The sequence below is a fragment of the Pyrus communis genome, chromosome 13 (assembly GCF_041283825.1).
Source record: "Pyrus communis isolate YQ-2024b chromosome 13, ASM4128382v1, whole genome shotgun sequence".
NCBI classification, from domain to species: Eukaryota; Viridiplantae; Streptophyta; class Magnoliopsida; order Rosales; family Rosaceae; genus Pyrus; species Pyrus communis.
This window is the reverse complement of record NC_142577.1, coordinates 18,388,375-18,408,351: the sequence shown is the minus strand read 5'-3', so window position 1 is coordinate 18,408,351 and position 19,977 is coordinate 18,388,375. Positions and strand designations below refer to the sequence as shown.

The 19,977-nt window shown below is 37.8% G+C and overlaps 1 protein-coding gene across 1 annotated transcript; it reads right to left on the bottom strand.

The window, feature by feature from the left end:
* Positions 1–633: 633 nt before the first annotated feature.
* Positions 634–3,282, bottom strand: LOC137738414 (protein IQ-DOMAIN 19). Its single transcript, XM_068478051.2, has 4 exons — positions 2,507–3,282; positions 2,088–2,324; positions 1,182–1,880; positions 634–1,090 (listed from the first exon to the last, which is right to left on the bottom strand). Exons 1-4 carry the CDS (start codon positions 2,966–2,968, stop codon positions 1,073–1,075), a joined length of 1,416 nt encoding a protein of 471 aa, XP_068334152.2. The 5' UTR covers positions 2,969–3,282; the 3' UTR covers positions 634–1,072.
* Positions 3,283–19,977: the final 16,695 nt, after the last annotated feature.

The following is a 19,977-nucleotide window of genomic DNA, read 5'->3' as shown; positions in this document are numbered from 1 at the left end:
AGAAGCTTGGAGAACCCGAAATCAACCTCAGCCCCGAGGAGCTCTGCACCAAGATCTTGCTCTACGACTCATTGATTGTGCATAGCGGGACCAAGGTCACCCGCGAGGTGTTTGAGTCCTCTGGCGGGAGGTTGAAGGTTATGGGAAGAACTAGCGTTGACATCGATAACGTGGATGGCCCGACTAACGTTAGATGGTCCGGCTGTTGGGTCTATCGATTCTGGGCCGGTCTCTTGCCTGGCTTGGGCTGGGTGCCAGCCTATTAGGCTGGGTTGGAGTGATTTGGCTGGGGCCAACCTATTTTGGGTGCTGGGTGCCGAGCAATCCACTCCTGGTGGACTTGCTCTCAGCTCTTCATTGGAGATGACCTTATAATTTTTCTCTTTTTCAATTTCTTTCATATCTTGCAATGTAAGTTTATTTTCCAAATTATGAAATTTATTTTTGTAAAAAATTAATCAAAACGAAAACTGGTTAGTTATTTAATTGTTATAAACTATACGAGCGAATATAGTATTTTAATTGAACCCTCAAATTTTACACTGCTAAATTTTTTTATTCATATATATTTCCTCGGACGTCTTAATAGAATTGATGCATGCAATTGAATTTTCAAATGAGTTAGACTTGGTCTAGGAAAATCATGCGTACTGAATTTCTCTATGGACAGATTACAATCCAATTACATTTTGCTGCTGATTTTGCTGCTGTTAAGTTCTGAACATTTAACTTCAGCAACACATTTAGCCACAGTGTCTACAAACATCAAATGCAAAATGGGACACAAGACAAGAAAGGAACAAAATAAAATACACAATCTTACAACGGAGAGATTCTACCCTGTCACCAGGTGTATATTGGACGACATACAAGATTTTCTCCTTGTAATGAGGCACGAATCGAAAGAAAATAAAAGAAAGGAATAATAAATAAAAAGGTGTCATTTGCACCACCTAGAGGAAGTTCTTCAGTGTGTTTGTTCATTCCCCTTTGGAGTTTGCATTCTCCTAATTACACTATGCATTGTTATGCTTTGGGGCAAAGCATCATTTTGGGAATGGATGAGTTGTTATTACCTATTTCCATGTGCCTGCAAAACCCAAAAAATGTTTAAACCTGATTAGATATTAAATTTGAAGATTGATCAAGTACTATATGATTTTAGGTTGAGCAATACTCACATCATATGCAACAAGAGATCCGCAGTAGTTGGTGTTTGTGAGCACTGTACTGCTGGAGCCACACTCACTTTCTTTGAGTGAAACTGTGGACCTATCCAGCTTCATATACCAAGGGTACTGATAATTCTGAGCAGTTGAACTCACATGGGATGATGACCTCTGCATCCTCATAGCCCTTGGGATGTTCCTTCCCTCCATTGACGTCCTCCGCGGACGGCTTGGAGGCCTCTCAACTGTATCAATAGGCCTTTGCTTCGGTGCACTCTGAGACCGGGCTTTTGCCTTTGAAGATTGTGTGTTGGCCATGTAATTTGGGAAGAATGGGTAGTCATAGGGCAAGGGCTCTCCGTAATCCGGCCTAGGGAAAGCGAATGGAGCTCTTGAGGGGTCAATTTTGGACATGGCAGAGTAGCACTGAGGGCTGCTTTGCGCTGTGCCAAAAGAGTTCTCAAAATGTGCACTGCAGGCTCCCGGGCTCCTATCAGTCAGCACTGATGGGGCCGGGGAGACCTGCTGGTAGGTTTCTTGGTTTGAGTATGCTTGATTTGGTGCATACTGAGTGGAAAATCTATGTTGTTCTGTTCTTTCTGTTAGTGAGTGATTTGAATAGCTGCTATTTCTGCTCTTTAAAATTCCCTTTGATTCACCAACATCCATCTCCACAATCTTAATGTTTTCTTCCATTCCTCTGTCAATTTCCTACATTTACACACAACCACAATGCACAACATTGGTCTACTGAGAATTTATGCAATAAATAAGAGAAACAATACTATAATTCGAAACAAAACTCAGTCGGTTAAGAGCATTTATCCCTGCACTCGAGGTTCTGATTCTATCTGTTGTATCATAAAACAGTAAAAATAAAACTAAACAAAGAGAATTTAGCTGGATTATCGAACTTACGTTATACGTGTGCCTGGACCGATTTTCCTGCAAAGATCTTCTGGGGGTGGAATGCCTAGGATTGACAATATTTTCGTCTTCGACCATCCGGATCCTCTGAGCTCGAGCTCGAACCTGAGCCATCACCAATGCCTGCATGCACCTTAGAGTAGCCTTGGCCTGTTTTCTCACCAGGTGACCCCTTACCAGTGCCTGCAACTTCACTAGTCCTTTCAATGCACACAGTGCTTTTCTTGCCTGCAACAAACGCCAATACAACAGTACTCATTTCATTTTTGTGACAGTTTTACATAACATTAAAGAGTCAGATCATCCAAAGCAAAACCAGTTGGAAATAAATGCAGAGTCCAAGAATTCTAGAATCCGCAATATGGGATTTAAATTCTCAACACCAATAGGGGAATTCAACAGTTGCATACCAAATATGAACGGAAGACGGATTGAATTTTTATTGCAGCTGCTTCTTCACTTGCACCGGCCTTCTCGTTGGCAGCTGCCGTTAGCCGCATCACAGCAGCTGTGGCTTGCGCAGCAGCCACAGCCGCATCAGCAACCGCGGCCGTAGCTGCCGCCATAGCCATGGCGTGCTTTTTCTGCTCATAATTCTCAGACTCCAATGTGGTCATGTGCATTGGTGGTGGTGTGGTGGGCACTGCATCTGCACAATTGGAGTCCTTCGGACCAGCTGCTGATGCTGCTGTGGCTGATGATCTTCGAAAACTCCATCTCTTCTTCTCTTTCGGCGTTGTCTGTGAAGAATTGGAGATTGGAGTGGTGGGATTTTCATGACTTGCAACAGAACAATTCTGATTTGTGGGGTCTTTTTCCTTGTCTTTCTTCCCTTTCAAAATGCTTTTAAGCCATTTGCCTGTCTTCCCCATCTTTGTTAGCACTTGTTCTTCTAAGCTGCCATTGATTGACCAACAACGTATAAAGAAGAAAGCAACAGATGACAAATTATAGGCAGATCAGATAGATCTCTTCTTTGATATGTAGCTTTCAACTTTGTAGTTAGAAGACACCAGTTAATTGCTAATCTTCTTTAACAGCCTGGTCTTATGTTTCATTATTCCTTTTCAAATGTAACTTCCTGGAGAGTGACATTTTTCTTGTATCAACTTTTATTTTTTTAGACTGCTTGGGATTAAGCTGCCCAATTAGCTACATGGAATTATACTAATAGCGGAGATTAATTGCATTTCAGTTCTGAGTTCTGATATATTATAAGCTACTAATCCTTTTTTGTCCTTGAGGTAAATTTTATTTTGATATTATTAACCAAGGATATATGTGTATGGGCATTTTAGTCATATTGTGTATAGTTGTGGTTAAGGTGATTAGCTATCTTAGTTAATAAGTTTTGACAGCTGTAAGTTTGGAGTTAGGCTTTTAGATATATATATACTACTGTAAAGGATAGCATTAATTCATTCAGTCAATACAACAACTTCTTTCTCAAGATACAATTCTCTCTACTCTTACATTTTTGCTGTTCTTCGTTCTTACATTTTCTTGCTGTTTTGATGGAGATTTATGGCTTAATCTGCCATGCTTATGATGGTATCCAGAGCAAAGGTTCAGTAAACGGTTGAAGAGGATCCTGGTTAGCTCATCAGGCTTAAGGTTTTTCTGCGGTGTATCTGCGCTGTTTGTGCAAGGCATTTTTTGATCTGCTTGGATTGAGATCTTTGATTTCTGTTGCGACATCAGGTTTTCTGCTTTGATCTTCGAACTTGAGTCGTTTTTTCGTCTAATTGTTGAATTCTTGTCTCGTGGTTATCAGAATTTATGGATTTGTGGCTTGATGTGATAATTTCTAGGGCACGAAGCCTATAATTGTTTTCTAGGGCACGATGCCTATTCGTGTTTGATTTTGTCAATTTGCAAAGTCTTGATTGTTTTCTGAGCACGAAGCTCCTTGATTCTTGGTGGTTAATTGGAGCACGAAGCTCTTGATTGTTTTTCTGATTGTTGTTTTTCTGAGCACGAAGCTCATTGATTCTTGGTGATTGATTGGAGCACGAAGCTCTTGAGTGTTTCTTGATTGTTTACTGTTGATTGATCTGAGCACGAAACTCCTTGATTACTGTTATGGCGATGAATATGATAAAGGTTGAAAGTCTACTTGGAATGTTAACAATTAGGCTTCAGGAGGATAATTTTGTGAAGTGGTCATTTCAGTTTAGATCTGTTCTTGAAGGAAGTGATCTATTTGATCATTTTGATGGTACTTCTGTTTGTCCACCAAAGTTTGTCTTTACTGAAGATGGTGGTATAACGACTGAAGTTACAGCTGCTTATAAAGAGTGGATTAAAAGAGACAGGGCTCTTGTGAGTTTACTGCTTGCTACTTTGGGAGATGAAGCAGTTGAATACGTTGTAGGCTGTAAAACTGCACATGAAGCTTGGATGAATTTGCAAGATAGGTATGCTACTGTTTCGAGAGCCAGAGTCAATCATCTCAAGACTGAGTTACTGACTGTTAAGAAGGGGTCTGATAGTGTTGAGAAATATATGTTGCGAATCAAGGTTCTTAAGGACCAACTTCTTGCAGCAGGAGAGGTTGTATCTGAAAATGATCTGATTGTTGCTGCTTTGGCTGGATTGCCAGCAGAATTTAACATGATCCGTACTGTGATTGTGGCTCGGGAAACTCCTATTTCTCTTAAAGAGTTTCGAGCTCAACTGTTAGCTGCAGAAAGGACGACTGAAGATTCACAGTCTACTATGACTTTTCCTATGTCAGCTATGCATTGCCAAAGTGAATCGTCCAATGCTAGTTCATCACAGAGTCAAAGGTCGTCTCAACAACAATTTTCTGGTGGTTATGGTTTTGTCAGTGATGTTAATGCTAATTCTCAGACTAATACTCAGCGGCCAACAGGGGGAATTGTGTCTCAGGCTTCTTATCAACCCAGTCATGCAAATTCTCAGCATAACCGGGGCTATCAGAATTATGGAGGTCACAATGGCCGGTTTAACAACAGGCCAAGGTATAATGGGAACAATAATGGCAGGTTTTCAGGGAATTCTAATTTCTTTGCTAGAAGTCCAAGTCATAATGGAAGCTCTAATTTTGGATCGAAAGGTGGGTCAATGGGACAAAATTGGAATGGCAATACTGGTTCCAGACCAACATTGATTCCTGAATGTCAGATTTGTAATAAACGAGGCCATACTGCTCCTAATTGTTACTCAAGGTATGATGCGAGTTCCAGTTCAGCTCCTCCAGTTATGGAATGTCAAATTTGTGGAAAGAGAGGGCATACTGCTCTCAACTGCTACCACAGAGGCAATTATGCATATCAAGGTGCTCAGCCATCTCCTTCTTTGACTGCTCTTACTGCTCAAACTCAGCAGCATTTTGGTTCTTCCTCACAGCCTAATTGGGTACTAGATACAGGTGCTACCCACCATATGACTGCTGATCTTGATAATTTGACACTTGTGACACCTTTTGAGGGCAATGACAGGATTACAGTGGGCAATGGAGAGGGTCTTCCTGTTGCTAATACTGGTTTGGGTTCTCTTTTAACTTCTTCTAAACCTTTAACTCTTCAATTGGTGTTACATGTTCCACAGTTAGCAGCTAGCTTATTATCAGTCTATAGATTATGCAAGGATAATCATTGTTATGTTATACTTGATGAATTTGGTTTTTGGGTGCAGGACAAGGCAACCAAGACAATCCTAATGAGAGGAAGGAGTAGTAGTAGTGGCTTGTATTACATTCCTCAGCAGCATTTCTACAGATATTCGCAGCTAATGAATAATACTCCTCAAGCTTTGTTGGGGCAACTTGTCAAGACATCTCTCTGGCATCATCGACTTGGGCATCCCACCAATGAGGTTCAACTCAAGATGCTTAAAGATTCTCAGATTTCTGTTTCTGTAGATAAGAGTCCACAGTTGTGTTCAGCTTGTATTAGGGGTAAGATGTCTAGACAACCCTTTCCTTCTAAGTGTAATAAGTCCAGTATTCCTTTTGAAAAGATGCATACTGATGTATGGGGACCTTCACCTACTGTTTCTGTGGAAGGTTATCGATATTATGTAATCTTTGTTGATGAATGCACAAGGTTTACTTGGATATTCCCACTTGTTAATAAGTCTGATGTGTATACTGTTTTTGTGAAATTTCATGCGTTTGTTTTGAATCATTTCAAAACAAATATTAAGACTTTACAATCTGATGGAGGAGGAGAGTACATGAGTAAAGTGTTTAAGAATTTCTTGGATACCAATGGTATCTTACATTTTGTTTCTTGTCCCTATACTCCTCAGCAGAATGGTCTTGCAGAACGGAAAAATAGGCATATTGTTGAAACTACAGTGACATTACTTAGTGCTGCTTCTTTGCCACAACAATTCTGGTTTCATGCATGTAGTCATTCAGTATTCTTGATTAATAGAATGCCAAGTCAGAATTTAGCAATGGTATCACCCTATATGAAGTTGTTTGGTCAATCACCTTCTTTAGGATCATTAAAGGTCTTTGGTTCTGCAGTTTTTCCTTATTTGAGACCTTATAATGTCAATAAGCTACAAGCACGAAGTGATGCATGTGTATTTTTGGGATATTCAGTAGGTTACAAAGGAGTCTTGTGTTTTAATATATCTACACAGCGGCTAGTGTTGTCCAGGCATGTTATTCATGATGAAAGTGTTTTTCCTTTTAAGACATCTCAGTCCATATCTGCTACTTCTTCTGTGCCTATTTCATCAAACCAAAGGAAGTTATCTAGAGTAGTTTCTGGAGTGTTGTCACATGATTCTGCGCAACTTGAGATGAATAATGTGGTTCCTGTTCAATCTATGAATCTGCATTCTGTTTCTTCTCAATCTTCTGGTTCATTATCGGGTTCAGAATTGTTACCATTACAAGCTACTACTACTCTTCATCAGACTTCTTCTTCTCCAAGGTTGCCTGTCCATAACCCTTCCCAAATTCAGGTAACTTCTAATTCTGCAGATCTATCTCCTAATGTTTGTTCTACGTATGATCCTCTGGTTGTTCCATCTTCTGTTTCTTCTGATGATGTGGCTGGTTCATCTTCTGTTTCTTTTCCTGATGTCAATGATCATGGGATTAATAATGCTGTTATTCATGTGCCTTCTGAGCATAATATGGTTACAAGATTAAAAAGTGGAGCTATACAAAGGAAGGATTATTCTGGTTATTGTGCTTCTGTTTCTATGAGTTCTGATTCTTCTTCTTGTCTTACTTCATCTTCTTCATCATCTGATGATGATATTGTTTTTTGTGGTTTGACTGCTATACTGGATATTCATGAGTCTTCAGAACCAACTCATTACAAGCAAGCTGTTATTTCGGAGAATTGGAGAAATGCAATGAAGGAAGAGTTTGAAGCTTTGCAAAAACAAGGTACTTGGGAATTAGTTCCAGCTCCACCAAACAGAAATATCATAGGCAGCAAGTGGGTGTATAAGATCAAGAAGGATCAAGATGGGAAGGTGTCCAGGTACAAGGCAAGGCTTGTCGCTCAAGGTTTTAGCCAAGAACATGGTTTGGACTATGAAGAAACCTTTAGTCCAGTGGTCAGACATACAACAGTAAGGCTAGTTTTATCCCTGGCTGCAATGAACAAATGGGATTTAAGGCAGTTAGATGTGAAGAACGCCTTTCTTCATGGAGAATTACAAGAAGAAGTGTTTATGAAACAACCTCAAGGTTTCCAAGATTCTTTATATCCTACTCATGTCTGCAAGTTACTTAAGTCTCTATATGGACTTAAACAAGCTCCTCGATCCTGGAATGCCAAGTTTACAAGTTATCTCCCTACTTTGGAGTTTCAATCTTCTCATTCTGATCCTAGTTTATTTGTGAAGGTCAGTGGTTCTGATGTAGTGATATTGCTCTTGTATGTTGATGATATTATCATCACAGGGTCTTCCTCCAAGTTGATACAGCAAGTAATTGATGATTTAGCCAGTGTATTTGATATGAAAGATATGGGGAAGTTAACCTATTTTTTGGGTTTGCAAATAACCTACAGAGATAATGGGGACATCTTCATTAATCAGTCAAAATATGTCACTGATCTTCTAAATAAGGCTGGCATGTTGCATTGCAGACCTTGTTCAACTCCGAGCAAGCCTCATACTCAGTTATTGAAGGATGAAGGGCAACCAATGGCTGATCCAACAATTTACAGGAGTTTGGTGGGTGCGTTACAGTATCTGACTTTCACTAGGCCTGATATTGCCTATGCAGTCAATTATGCATGTCAGTTTATGACAACTCCTACTGAGGAACATTTTTGTTTGATTAAACGAATACTTCGATATCTTAAAGGTACGATGCAGTGTGGATTGACATATTCTGCTCGGGGACGAATGGACTTACTTGCTTATAGTGATGCCGACTGGGCTGCTGATATAAACACCAGAAGATCTATCACAGGGTATATTGTTTTTCTCGGTTCCAATCCTGTTTCTTGGCAGTCCAAGAAACAAGGCAGTGTGTCTCGCAGCTCTACTGAGGCAGAGTATAAAGCACTTGCTAATGCTGCTGCAGATGTAGCTTGGATTCGATTAGTGCTCAAAGATCTTCATATTTTTCTTTCATCTGCACCGGTGCTACATTGTGATAATCTTTCCACCTTAGCCTTGTGTTCTAATCCAGTTTTTCATACTCGGATTAAACACTTGGATACTGATTTTCATTTTGTTCGGGAAAGAGTTCAAAAGGGTGATCTAGGGGTCCAATATATTCCTACTGATGCTCAGGTTGCAGATGTTTTGACTAAAGGTTTACACAGTCCTTTATTTGTTCATCATTGTGCCAATCTTAGACTGGGTTTCCCCAGTTAAGATTGAGGGGGAGTATTAACCAAGGATATATGTGTATGGGCATTTTAGTCATATTGTGTATAGTTGTGGTTAAGGTGATTAGCTATCTTAGTTAATAAGTTTTGACAGCTGTAAGTTTGGAGTTAGGCTTTTAGATATATATATACTACTGTAAAGGATAGCATTAATTCATTCAGTCAATACAACAACTTCTTTCTCAAGATACAATTCTCTCTACTCTTACATTTTTGCTGTTCTTCGTTCTTACATTTTCTTGCTGTTTTGATGGAGATTTATGGCTTAATCTGCCATGCTTATGAGATATCACCATAAGAAATTTTGACTGATATCACAAAATAAGACGGGCAAGCAATTTATCTATGACTTATAACTTCATTAACTATTGATATTGATATGCCTTTTTATCCACATGATCAATACTCACTCGTAAATATTTGATCCACTCTATATTATACAACTAACAGTTGTGGTCTTATTAGTTTTTCTTTTACATATAATATAGTTAAATAATATATGCACGCTATATTTATCTACGCCATTAACCATTTATATATATTCTTCTTTAATTTATTCAATTTAAAAATAAAAAGTAAACCCTTCATATATATAACAAGGAAAAGTTATGTAAATCTCTTCCCATATATAATGTATTATGTATATTCAAGGTAATAATATATATAGAATGGGATCAGAGAAACCATGTGAAATTATAAGGTCAAGCACAGGCAGCATCCTTGTAAGATACTCATTTGTTTTGTTAACGGATGGAGGATTTGCCCACTGGGGCCCTGGGGGTCCATGAGTGGGTTTCGGATTTTGTAAATAAATTTGTAGGGCCTTACGGGGGATGTGGGTTCCACGTACCAAGGGATGATTTGGTATTGCTGTGCTTTGAAGAAAAAAACTGTTTATACTGTATTGTGAGAGTAAGCTCATTTTTGCTGCTTCATGTTTTCAGCTTTTTTTTTATCCAAAACTGTGAAAATAAGCTGTTTTTAAGTGTTTACCAAAGATCTTTTTTAACTCAATTTTTTTTATACCTATTTTTTATAAAAGCACCCAGTATAATAAGTATTGTGAGTTAAGGAGGCTCTGGTTCTTCACGTGCTCATGCAAAATCCAAGCTGTTGGAGTTGGATTTGGAGTTTTTACTACGTTTTTCTTTTGGTCGATCCCAAGTGAAAGTGGAGCTGCGAATCTGTGACAGTGATGGTTATATTTGATTCCAAAACCATCCACCAAGTATGGTCCTACAGCCTTTACGCTTCATATATATCCTGAGAGTGTATTGTAGGGTCTCAGATTAGTGAAAGAGAATGTGCGAGAAGGGTTAGGTTAAAGTGAATCACGATTACATGTATCATGGCATCTTTCCATGTTATATATGCCAGCCCATGCATATTCCTGATAGCAGGGGCCTCAGAGGGGTCCGGAAGAAGGGAAACCAAACTACTGTTGAGCAGTTTGACGGTTTAGACCTAATAAGCTTACTACTTTTTTTAGTCATTTAGCCAATTACAAGTTTTTACTGTTTCATTTCCTCGAACGTGCATTTTCCAAATCCAATATTACAAAGTTGTACCATTGTTATTTCTTCTAATCGTATTCAATTACCGGTTGACAATATGTAATGAGATATCTATAACAATGAACAATATAACCAAGATGTGTAATATATATATACACACACACACGTATATACATCCACTTGTGAATAATAAATATGAATAAACATATACATCCTTGCTTGGAATATGCGTACCAACCAATATTCGTAACTGAATGAGTTGCATTCTCCATTTTTAATAAAGCAACTGACCTTAAAATAAATGCTAATGGAACTATATATCAAGTTTGCAGTCAAAACTAAAATATATCCAAGTAAGTAATTAAAATCATCAAACAGAAAGAGGGATAGTCCAGCTTCTTGAGGAGTTGATGGTTCGTACATGAAAGTGTTTTGTTCCCAACTTATTACTAATCATGGATAGTTGAAGCATGAGTAAACTGTATTATTATTCTACTCTATATATATGTATCTATACTTATAAATCAAATAGTTTTATTTTCACTAAACAATAAATGAATTAGTTGGCAGTGCACATGGTATGTGTTTGATTATATGATTCCTTTGACTATGTGTTTGCTTCATGGAAACAGCATTCCATGATCCTTCCAAAATCATAAAAACATTAATTAGAATACATCATCAGAAAGGGATCGAATTTCAATTAAACTATAATTTCAGACAAAAAAATAAATCATATGTAGGATGCTCCATGATTGCTCCTGAATTGGAAATTTGTTATGATTCAGAAAAATTAAATAAAAGAAAAGCTTTTCCATCCAAATCAGTGGTACATAATTCAGTGTCATCGGTGCAGACCAATTACAACCTCATGGAAGATGACAATAAATACATTTGAAAGGGATATTATTGGAGTGAGGTATGTATGAACATTATATAATAATGTATTCCATTTTTTCTTTTAGCAATTTCGATTTTAATATATCTAAGTTTTGATTCAGAAGATCTATTAGATGGGGGCCAGTATTGATTTCTATGTTTTTAGTTTTTCAACCCCAACCCTTCATGTGGAGAGAGTAGAAATACATATCTCTAAAAACATTCTGTAATTCATGGTAATAATAATAATAATTTTAGTTATGGCAAGTTAAGGACCAACCATTCGGTGCATCCGAAATACACGATATTTAGCGGTATTGTTGTACTTAAATTATAATACTTTAGAAGACATATTAAAAATGATGTTTACTTTTAATATAACACATAGCTCGTGAAACATCACATGGTAGCTACGACTTACATTTGGGGATGAGGATTCTCTTTGAACTATCTTTGTGAGGATCCTAGGATCTTTATATTACTCGTGCATTCAGCTTTTGTTTGATATTGTTTGTGCTTAATTTTAAATAAAAAATTTCAAAATGATTTTTGGCTACATGATGTACTATGTATGATGAACGATGAACAGATAGGATGTAAGGATTTCTAGAATCCTCACAAAGAGAATCCGGATGAGATCCAAATCCATATTTTTGTAACTATAAAAGTTTATCCATATTAAATGGCTGATAATATTTTTAAAATTTGTTCCATATTAAAAGGCTCATTTAATGTCGAATCTCGTAAATGACGAATTCGATATCAAATTAGATTGCTCATTGTATAGTTTAGCCAAATATCCCATCTTCTTAGTGTAAAAAATATATGACGTAAAAAAAGGCTCATTTACTGTCAGCTAGCTGGATGTAATAATAGGTTAAACATGCATGTGAAATGTGATCATGCTTTTGTAGAATAAAGATTAGATCACTTTTCTCTTTTTTGTTTGCACGTGCTTGTGCTTCTTTTGTGCACATGCTTAAGGCTTTGGTTCCTTCATCTAGCAATGAACCTAATTGCTCATTTTGGTCGTTTCCTGAGGTTCGATGCAGCTAAAAGATATCACTGCATGCACAAAGAGAAAAGACCATTTGATAATTAATTTCTTAATCAAACCCCTCCAAATGAAGTTGAAAACTTAATTAATAGTTAAGTGTACTTTTAGCATATTGATGACACATTTTCTCGATCTGCTATGAGACAATTTGGTAGCAAATGGGGGTTGATGTCTTGCTAAGTACCATATACGCTCATGTGGTGTGCACATGCCTCTTAATAAATTTAGGAGATATTGCCACTCAACATTACAAATTTAGGAGATATTGCCACTCAACACTACAAATTTAGGAGATATTGTCACTCAGCATTACGGTATGATAGTATTCTTCTTCACTTGTAAGGCCATCTCCAACCAAAGGCTAGCCAGATGGCTTGATTTAGCCATCTGGCCCTCCAAAAAATTAATATTTTAATGAACAGTGCAGGCTCATATTCCTTACCATCTTCAACCGAGAGCCAAAGGGCTATAGTATGGAATGTGAAGAATTGAAATAAAATGAGGTAAGATAGTATGGAATAGTGAAAAATATGTGAGAAATGATGTAGGAAAAAATTAGAAAAAAAATAAAAATAAAAAAAGGTTGTTGGGCATAAAAACAAAAAGTGGGCTGAGACCATAAAAAAAACTAAGCCCTAAACCCTAAAGTGGGTTGGGCAATGTAAAAGAACAAAAAAAAAAATGAAATTAGGCTAGCCAGCGGGCTAGCTGGCTGAAAGTGGCCAACCGGTTGGCTATTTTAGATTACGTGCTGGCTGGCTGAAAGTGGCCAGCCGGTTGGCTATTTTAGATTACGTCAGGGCCATGACCTTCTGGCCTAGCCCTCGGTTGGAGACTGTTTTCAGGCGTTTTTCGACCCTCTAGACCCTTCAGTTGGAGATGGCCTAAGTGAGAGATCATAGGTTCAGATCTCGTGGATGGCGAATTCGATACCAAAAATCCACGAGTTCGATACCAAAATTAGGTTGCCCATTGTATGGCTTAGCCAAACTCTCCATTTTCCTTAATGTAAAATATATCGTTGTCCTCAAAAAATTTAGGAGATATTAATTTCAGCAAATTACTTTAAAAAAATTCTCTGCCATGAGGTTGAGTTAATTGGGGAACCAACTTACTAATTTATAATTACTTGATTTTATTGGCTTCTGTTCATAGGGGGATGAAGGCCATTCTATAGGGGCCTTGGCTCCTTCTAATTACTTTGAGCGGGGTGAAAGGATTAAGTTGCTTTGGCAGTCGCAATTTGAGTAATGTGTGTAATATGACTCGACTAATTACTTGTGACACGAAGTAAGTTACTCCCACTTAGTTGTACTCCTTTTTGCAATCAATATACATCATTTCTTCACCCAAAAAAATTGGCCGGGACCACACATTAACAAGGTGTTTAAACGTTTTTGTCAAGGTGAACTCAGCACCTTCCATTGTTCTGTGCATCACCGATGATCTTGGATCGTGTCGGCTTTGTTCTTTAGTGGCATGTTTATCGTTTTTCTTCCAATGTTTAACTCACGAGGCAGCCAACAACACTATCACTCCAAAAATAGGGATCAGCCACGGCCTTTTCCGATCGGATTCAGGTTAGTAGCAGTGCATGAAATCAGTAACGTGTACTCTACTTAAATTCAGAGAAAAACTTGCATGTCCGATGACATGCCATGCAATCTTCTTTATCTCTCTTTTCTCGTAACACTGTATTTTGTGGAAGACAAAAAAAAAAAAAAAAAAAAAAAAAGGATGCATGCACATACGATGACTAAGGTTTATGGTCCTTCCAAAAGAGCCCAAAGCTACGGCAGTATATTTTTTTTTATTCGAAGTTAGGGCAGGGCTAGGGCATTCTTCGCTAATTTTGGCACACCTAGGCTGGCTAGAAGACTATACATTGGCACTGGCCTATAAAGATGGCCATCTCAGAAATTTTTTGTGCAAAACCATAGCAAATTCACATTTGCAATTTGTCGGGAAATAAAAAATTTCATGGAGGAAAAAGTTGAGATATGCATGTAACGATAGTTTTTTCAAATTCATACTACTCCAAGCCAAAATCCAAACTGTGGGCTCTCTTACTGGATAAGCTTGTCTGGGATAATCGAATAGGCTGAGCACGGCCCAATTCTTTGAAACCAAGGCAAATACCTTTTTAATTTGGCCACAATAAACCTTATGGGTCATTGTGTAACAGTATATATAAGGGCCCGTTAATGAATTATGGTCAACAAACAATACGAGCTATAAGGTACATTGATCAAGGTTTCATAATTAATTTACCTCACACAAATTGTTTATCGTTTGTTAACGTTTTTTTAAACAATTTTTTGATTTTCAATAACAAAAACAGGTGAAAAATGCGTTTGACTAGTTGTTTTGTGAAAATAAACTCAGAAAACGTAAAATACTGAAAACAATATTTAGCCTAAGTTTTGGAGAACATCAAATTGATGTTTCCTCTGCTTTTCAAGAAAAGTTTTCAAAATAATAAATAATAGAATATATATTATAAAAACAAAGTTAGAGTGTAAAAAAAATAAAATCATGTATGTCACCACTACTGTCACCATTGTCACCACCATCACCACAACATCTCTATCATTTGTCCATCATCACCACCACCGCAATCATCTTTGACACTACCACCTCACACCATTATCGCCGCCATCATCATATCCCCAGTATCATCACCTCTGCCACCATGGTCACCACCACCTCCACCGTCTCATATTCATATATCACATGAATGCCACTTTATTCATAAAAATTATGAAATATTGAAACCACAATGCATATCATAATTCGCATCAATAAGAACCTATGAATATAACAAATTGGGAAGTAGGTGTTGGAAATGTGCCCTAAAACCAATCATATGATGATACTTTATGGACATTTCACATGTTAAACTAATCTAGTTTAATATTAAGGGCAAACATTATTGTTTGAGCCGTCTCATATAAATGTTATATGCTTAAACGATAAGTCCAAGGAATATGTGATTGGAAGAATGCGATCTAAAGAAGTTAGATTCATGAGACCATTCTTTCGTTGACACATCCTAAACGTTCCTGATCATAGGATTGTCAATTGGGCATTGACAGTCCGTTAAGATCAGTACGTGCTATGTCTTCTCTCAGGGAGAGTGACTAGTCTCGAGTCATTGGTGTGTGTGACATCAAGACAAGTACGTAGGTGCTCAATAGAGAATGAGTTCACTGAACACGATCAACGAAGAGTTCTCATATTCATGTCACATGAGAACTCATGGTTGGGATAATGCAAATTAGTCTTTTGACCTGAGGCATCACAGTTGTCTTGTGGTTAGGTCCTTAATCTTTGATTATGTCAAAGTCACTCCATCAGGAGGGTGTCCACAGCATCGTTGGGGTTAAGCCACTTAGCCATGGAGGCAAGTGAATGCGCAACAAGGGATCTCTAACCTTCAAACTGTTTGAGGGAGAATACTCTATGATATGATTAAGAATCTTTGGCCAAAGTATGAATGAGATTTAGGAATGTGTTCCAAATCACATTCAAGGTAATCATATAAGCACAAGACTCACATTGGATAGTAGACATGAATAAACTATCAAACCAAACAATGTGGTCAAGAGTATTGTATTAGAGAAAGACCGTATTGCATTTGTAATCCTAAAACTGAATAGGTTCTCCACCTCTTCTGATTAGCTTGGGTAACCATGACATGCTGCTAGGCATCAACCATGGTTTGTGGAAGCCCTAAAAGTGTATTATCACTAACGGGAGAATTGAAAGTAAGTTTCAATTCACAATCGATTTGAAAGAGTTTGAATCGCCCACTGCCTCGCTAAAAGGAACCTAATGGATCGTACACCGTGTAAGGTAGAGATTGAAGATTCAACGAAGATGAGTAAGAATAATTAAATGGTTTAATTATTTATGGCAAGGATTAATTAATATGTTAATTAATCAAACGAATAAGTTCGTTAAAGACCTCGGGATAGTTTTGGACCTTAAGGCCCAATGGGCTTCGAACGTCAAGTCCCTTGACTTAAGTTGTATGACAACTTAATGAATAATGATTCACAAAGGCCCAAATAGCCCAATAAATCCCCTTAGGCCGGCCATTTAGAGGAGGGTAGTGAACTTGGCTTAATTGCAAGTTTGCCACTCCATTGTGAGGTGGTATAAAGACATCTTTATAGCCATTTCATCCTAAGGGTTTTCTTAGGAGTAAAGATGAGAACACAAACCTCCCTTTGCTCTCAAAGAGGCCGGCCACCTTGGAGGGATCATCTAGCAATCAAACTCCTCCAAGGTCACTCATTTCTTCTACAATATGCCTTGGTGTGGAGACTTAGAGGTTCTCAATTTTGGGAACTTGGAGAAACCTTTTCATCCATCCAAATCCATGGATCTAAGATGCAAGGAATGAAGGCCCTCTCTTTGGGTGATTAGCCTTTGCTTATGCAAAGAGGAATCTACAAAGGTATTGATTTCTCAACTCACTTTGTTTTGAGTTGAGTCTTGGTTCACCTATCTACTAGGCTTTGAAGTTCATGGGTTAAGTTTTGTTTTTGAGTGCATATAAACATGATTCCGCCTTTTAATTGTTAATTGCATGTTGTTGATGTTGCACAAATGAACTTGTTTTTCACAAATCTTCCTTCAGTAGGATCATTCGCTCTGATACCACTTTATAACGTCCCGAACATTTTACTTCGGAAGCCAATTACTAAGATAGGCCCAAATTCCTTTTCTTAGCCAAATTTCAATAAGATATTAGTCTCAGTTATTTTATTATTATGGATGCATCTAACCTTCTTGTTAGACTGCCTACATACCCAATGAAGGGATCAAGTCATTCGTAATTCACAATTCCAATTTCTAAGTCCATTTCTGAAAATACTCAATTAATCGAAATATCTAACATTCGTGTTAATAATCGAAATACCTCAAATGGATATCAAATACATAATTAGAGTATCGAAATACGCATAAAATGGTAGTGTCGGCTCACTGGCCACGCGCCACCGCGCGTGGTGGTTTCTGACGAACAGAAACCCCAAATTCCGATGAACTCTAAAAATTACCAAATTTTAGTAGAACATAAAAAGGGAAAGAACAGTTATACTTGGGGCGAAGCCTAGTTTGGCCGGGAAGAGGCCGGAAAACCCCTCGAACCACCGGAACCCTCGATTTGGGTAGTTGTTGATTCACCACCAAAACAAACTCCGCCATCTCATCCAAGGCTTGGGCCTTGCTCTTGGGGTTGAGAGGAGTCCTTTGGTGGTGGTCATTGACGGTAAAGCTCACCGGAGCCACTGGAAAAAGGTTAAAGCCGCCGAAATCACCCGTGGGTTTGTGGCTTTGATTTGTAAGTTTGGGTTAGAAAATTTAAAATCTAGCACCATAGGGGTGTTGGGCTTGATGAGAGCTTTCCATAGACACCGGAACCACCTCGAACGAAGGTCAGACGGAGAAGATAGGACCGGGTCGGGTCGGAGTGTTCGGATCAAAGGGATCCGTTGCTCCCTCCTTTCCCTTTCTTTTCTCTTCTTCTCTGATTCTCCCTCATTTCTCCTCTCCACCCTCTCATTGCCTTTCACGTGGCATCCCCATTGCTTCAGATTTTCTGGAGCCTTCCAAATTAATGACAAAATGACTATTTTACCCTCGACTTCAATGGTTAATAACTTCTTGTTATAACCCTGTTTCACGAATGGTTTTCACCTACACGCTCGTGGAATCGTCCTCTATTCAGATATGTCAAGAAATACGATAAAATATATAAGGATGAAATACGTCCTCGTAAAATTTCGTTTAGTCAACTAGGGGCATTTTCATCTTTTCCCCTTATTGATATATTTTTTTCCACATAATCATATATTTTAATTTTTTTTTTTTTTTAGGGTCAACCACCTACGCCATAACCAACACCATCATACTATCCATCACTCATGCCACCATGGTCACCATGAGCTCCACCTTCCCAACATGGCAACAACCAACACCGCCGCCACATACACCTCTGCCACCACCAGTAACACCACCCTGGCCACAATTGACACTAGCGCCACCGTCTCACCATGATCATCGCCACCTACACCTCCACTGCCATAACAATACAGTGTCATCGCCCCAACCACCATGGCCATCACCACCACCACCACCACCATTGCCGCCACTACCATCACCACATTCTCCACCCCATTACTCGCAACATTGTCACCACCATCTCCACATACCCCATAACGCTCACTACTACCACCAGTCCAACCACCATTGCTCCCAACACCAATCTCATCTCAACCACCATCCCTACTACCACTGGCACGATTACTAGGGAAAATGAATTTATATATATATATATATATATATATATATATATATATATATTTTTTACATTTTAGATTCATTTTCAATGTTTTCATTCTAAAAAACCATTTACGAATTAAACTACCTGATGCATTCTCAAATCATAAAATACAAAATCATATTTTTCGTTTTTATTTTACAAAAATAATTACAAAATTATATTTTTATTTTTCATTTTACAAAAATAATTCTTAGAAGTCGTTTTGCAAAACTTTACCAAACAAACCCTAAGTTTTCAGTGTCAGAATCAAAGTAATCAATAACTATACCACAAAAATGATTGAATATATACATAAGCATACACCAAATATTAAAAATGAACAATAAAGTGCATGGACGACAAAATTAGAGAATATTAAAAAACTTATAAAATATGCGAATTTATGAATTATGTTTTGAAATTTTTTAGAATACTCCAATTTCAAAATTTTTGAAGATGCAAAAAATTCAGCATTTGAAAATTTTAATTTGAAGCGATTCTAAAATCTTGGAACGAATTGAAAATGTTACTTCCCATCTGTTCCGTCTGAAAAACAACCCCACACTGCATTCACCATTAGTGAATTCCACATCAACCAAGTTCAACAATTTCCTCCAATCTCACCTTTATTACCTAAACACTGCGCACATATCTTTAATTTCTGTATGTAAATTTTTTACACCTTTTGATGTACGTGTAAAGTAAGAATATTGCTTATATTACATAAATATATAATTCCAGAGAGGATAAAAGAACTTCAACACAAAATTTAGCTATTCATATATTAAAAAAAAAAAGGGTTAACCCTGCAAGGACTTGTAGAATGATTAAAGTATTTATCTTTATATATCCAACATCTTGATTTCTCACAACTCATGGCTTGTGTCAACCAATAGGCTGACTCCAAATCCATTATGCCTAATTAACATGAATGAGGATCCTCTTCGGATCCGTTTTGTGAGGATCTCAGGGATCCTCCAATCACGTTCGTTTATCATACATCGTACGGTCAGTTTTCGTTAAGTACTATTTATATTCAATTTTAAATAAAAAAAATTACAATGATTTATGATCGCAAGATGTACGATAAACGGATGTAATTAAAGGATTCTCGAAATCCTCATAAAGATGATTTAGAAAGGATCCTCGTTCAATTAACATGGCCAGAAACTCATAACCAAGCGGAAAGTAATCTGCTTGACATGTGTCTCTGCCTGCATATGTAGCACAGCTTCCAGGAAACCTCCTCTCACTTTCTTTC

Bases quoted from the DNA above. Each gene is read 5' to 3' on its own strand.
- LOC137738414 (XM_068478051.2), bottom strand. From the start codon at position 2,968: ATGGGGAAGACAGGCAAATGGCTTAAAAGCATTTTGAAAGGGAAGAAA. The intron at 2,325-2,506 runs GTATGCAACTGT...CGTTTGTTGCAG, and splicing joins CCGTCTTCCGTTCATATTTG to GCAAGAAAAGCACTGTGTGC. The intron at 1,881-2,087 runs GTAAGTTCGATA...GTGTAAATGTAG, and splicing joins GGTCCAGGCACACGTATAAC to GAAATTGACAGAGGAATGGA.